The sequence below is a fragment of the Cibotium barometz genome, chromosome 19 (genome assembly GCF_041138505.1).
Source record: "Cibotium barometz isolate CiBa-2024 chromosome 19, ASM4113850v1, whole genome shotgun sequence".
NCBI classification, from domain to species: Eukaryota; Viridiplantae; Streptophyta; class Polypodiopsida; order Cyatheales; family Cibotiaceae; genus Cibotium; species Cibotium barometz.
In genome coordinates, this window is record NC_141064.1 from 4,318,705 (window position 1) to 4,321,660 (window position 2,956).

General features: G+C 45.6%; 1 protein-coding gene across 1 annotated transcript; it reads left to right on the forward strand.

The window, feature by feature from the left end:
* Positions 1 to 271: 271 nt before the first annotated feature.
* Positions 272 to 1,630, forward strand: LOC147628119 (uncharacterized). Its single transcript, XM_086814092.1, has one exon. It carries the CDS (start codon positions 406 to 408, stop codon positions 1,039 to 1,041), a length of 636 nt encoding a protein of 211 aa, XP_086670218.1. The 5' UTR covers positions 272 to 405; the 3' UTR covers positions 1,042 to 1,630.
* The last annotated feature ends 1,326 nt before the right edge of the window (positions 1,631 to 2,956 follow it).

Genomic DNA, 2,956 nt, shown 5'->3' on the forward strand with positions numbered 1-2,956 from the left:
CTGTGCACCTTGTAGGTGCGTCTTGCAAAGACCTAAAGTGCATAATATGAAAGCAAGCGTTGGGCAAAAACGGTCCGTGGACGGTGGCACACCCAAAAAAAATCTTTTTTTTTTTAAAAGAAGGGGCGGTGGGGCACACATCGCTACACTAGTGGTGGCGTGCGTTTTCGTGGGCGCGGTGCACGCGGAGTGCGGCCGATAGTTGCGCCTTCGTCCGTCCGTCTGTCGATTATTTTGACAGCTCAAACTACGGTGCACGTCTTCTCAAGACAGACAGACACACAAGGGGTAGGGGGAGATGTTTAATGCATACTAGTTTGTAACAGCTAGCAGCCACCACCGGCCTCACGTATTTTCATTTTTTTAATTTCCCCCGCCCCCCTCTCTTCCCACAGGCCGTAAGCCATGGCTTTAGCTCCTTCTCTCCGCCTCCTCTTCTTCCTCTCCTTGCACTTGCTAACGCCCGGCATGCTCTCTCAGCCTTCTCCCTCGCCTGCAACCTCAGCTCATACAATTGTCTCTCCAGCTTCACTTCTCGCCCCCCAGCCAATTATGTCCCCCGCTAGCAGCTCCCATTCCCCATCCTCGCAATCCAGTACGGTTCCAAATCCCGTCCCAGCTTCTTCTGTTACTGTTAATTCACCTGCGTCCTCTCCTTCACCTTTCTCTAATTCCCCTCTAAGTGGCCTTAGTGGCGCCCCAACTCCCTTCCCTTCTACCTCTATTCCACCTTCCTCCCAAGCTGCTCCCTCAGAAAACGCTGATTCGTCAGCTTTCTCAACTCCGCCACCATCACCTGCGGTAGTCGACAACGGCTCAGGCCACTCCGCCCCCTCGCCCTCGCTCTCCTCATTTACGGCCAGTAGCAGCTCCTCGTCGCCTAAATCGTCTGGACTCACGGGCGGTCAGAAGGCCGGGATCGCCATCGGCGTTCTGTTGGGCGTGGCGGTGGTGGGCGCCGTGGGCATCGTCCTCAAGAAGAGGAGCGACAACGTCCAACGCAGCCAGTACGGCCGAGGCATACGGCGGGAGACTCTCTAACATTAACGCTTTCTTCCAGCCTTTCGATCAATGTTACCGGCCGCCATCAAAGTTTTGGGGATTCTTTTCATTTGGCGAAGTTTTGGGAAACAAACTTACTAACAATATGCAGCTTTAACATTTCATTCCTTGGTTTAGGTTTTACCCCTTTGTCTTCCAAATCTAAATGCTTTTTGTAAGAGTGAAAAATCAAGACATGCAAAGACTTGTATCATATTTATTTTTATGATGCATTATATATATATATAGACACACACATGAGAAAGTTCACATGGTGGTCATGATGTATATATTCCTTAGTATTTTTATGGAAGAGCTCTTAGGTTGTGCATATAGGTTTATAGTTAAGTGTTCATTTTATGTTTTACACATGGCATCATGTCATGGTCCTTTTTTTAAAGGGTAGCTTATATATTAAGAATAGAAGAGAAAAAAAATGGAGAACTACCAATTGAGGTTTTTTATATTGAGAAGCCTAACACAAGACCACATGCTTGCGTTCTTTATTTAAGATCAGTCTTAATCATAGCTAGATTGCGGATGTATGAGAACAATTCAATGTCTTTATGGAATAGATGACTTCCCATTCCTTAAGTGATTGCTCACTTGAGAAAAAAGGTGTTGATGGCCATGTGGGCTTGATCCTAGAAATTACTTGTGAAAGAAATTCCCTTTCCTTCCTACTGCAGCTTTGCCAGATTTCCCAAGGGATGATCCATTGTTGAGCCTCACTACTCCACATGTCCTTTAACAACCTTAATCCCTTGTCATGGCATTGTTTAGCCAACCTCCAGTTGTGCAGTCTTGCAGGTTTTCCATCAGTATATGCAGCTTTACTGAGCCAAATGCATTGTTTAAGAGAGGACTTTACTCTTGAATTACCCTTCCAATTGGCTTGTTCTAGCATTTGCTTCCAGTTGTTCACTAGCTGTTGTGTGTAATTAGAACCTTTAATCTTGATCTTTTCAGGCACAAGCAACTTGTCAATCCAATTAACACCAAGTCACTGCCTTCCTTCTACCTTGGCACAAGAAATCCTCCACCTCACAACTTCAGCCCATGGTTGGGCAGACTCAAGTGATTTTAACCACTTTGCTAATAGCTGCTCTGCTTTGTTTGTTAGCTTGGGGATGCCCCATCCTCCTTCCTGTATTGGAGAGCATACCTGGTCCCAAGAAACATAGGCCTAAGCCCTATCTTCAGCAAGTGACCAGAGAAACCTCCTGTAGACTGTTTCCACCTTTTCCCATTCTGAGCGTGAGAATTTAAACAATGTGGCAATGTATATAGGCAGAGCCATGAGCATATGCTTCAAAGCAATAAGTCTACCTGCAAGACTAAGCTTGAGTTGGGACCTACTTTGAACCTTTTGCATGATTTTTTGATACATCCACTCAAAGCATTGATGCCTAGTGATACCAACCCCAATGGGACATCCAAGGTATCTGACCACTTTGCCAATCCCTATGTTTTTAAGACCCAACTGATCCAGCACACTCTGTCGCTGATTGTAGTTTAAGAGGAGACATTCAGTTTTATGATGAGCTATCTTAGAGCCACTCACTTTACAGAAGTCCTCATATACTTGTACCAATGCTTGTATACAATCATTCTCACACTTGACTATATTGCTATTGTCATCAGCAAAAAGCTGACAAGTGAATGTTCCTCCATTTGGAAGTGGAAGCCCTTTGATGGATCCTCTCTGCACCAACCTATCTACATTCCTCAGTAAAGGGTATGTAACCAGGGCAAACAAGAGAGGGGCCAATGGACACCCTTGCCTAATGGACCTTCTCAACTGAAACCTCTTTGAGACATAGCCATTGACTTGAACAGCTGAGAATGCATTGGTGAAGAGGGTCTTGACCATATGGCAGAACATAGTCCCAAACCCCATCCTTTCAATGACAGC

Coding starts and splice junctions, on each gene's coding strand:
- LOC147628119 (XM_086814092.1), top strand. CDS start 406: ATGGCTTTAGCTCCTTCTCTCCGCCTCCTCTTCTTCCTCTCCTTGCAC.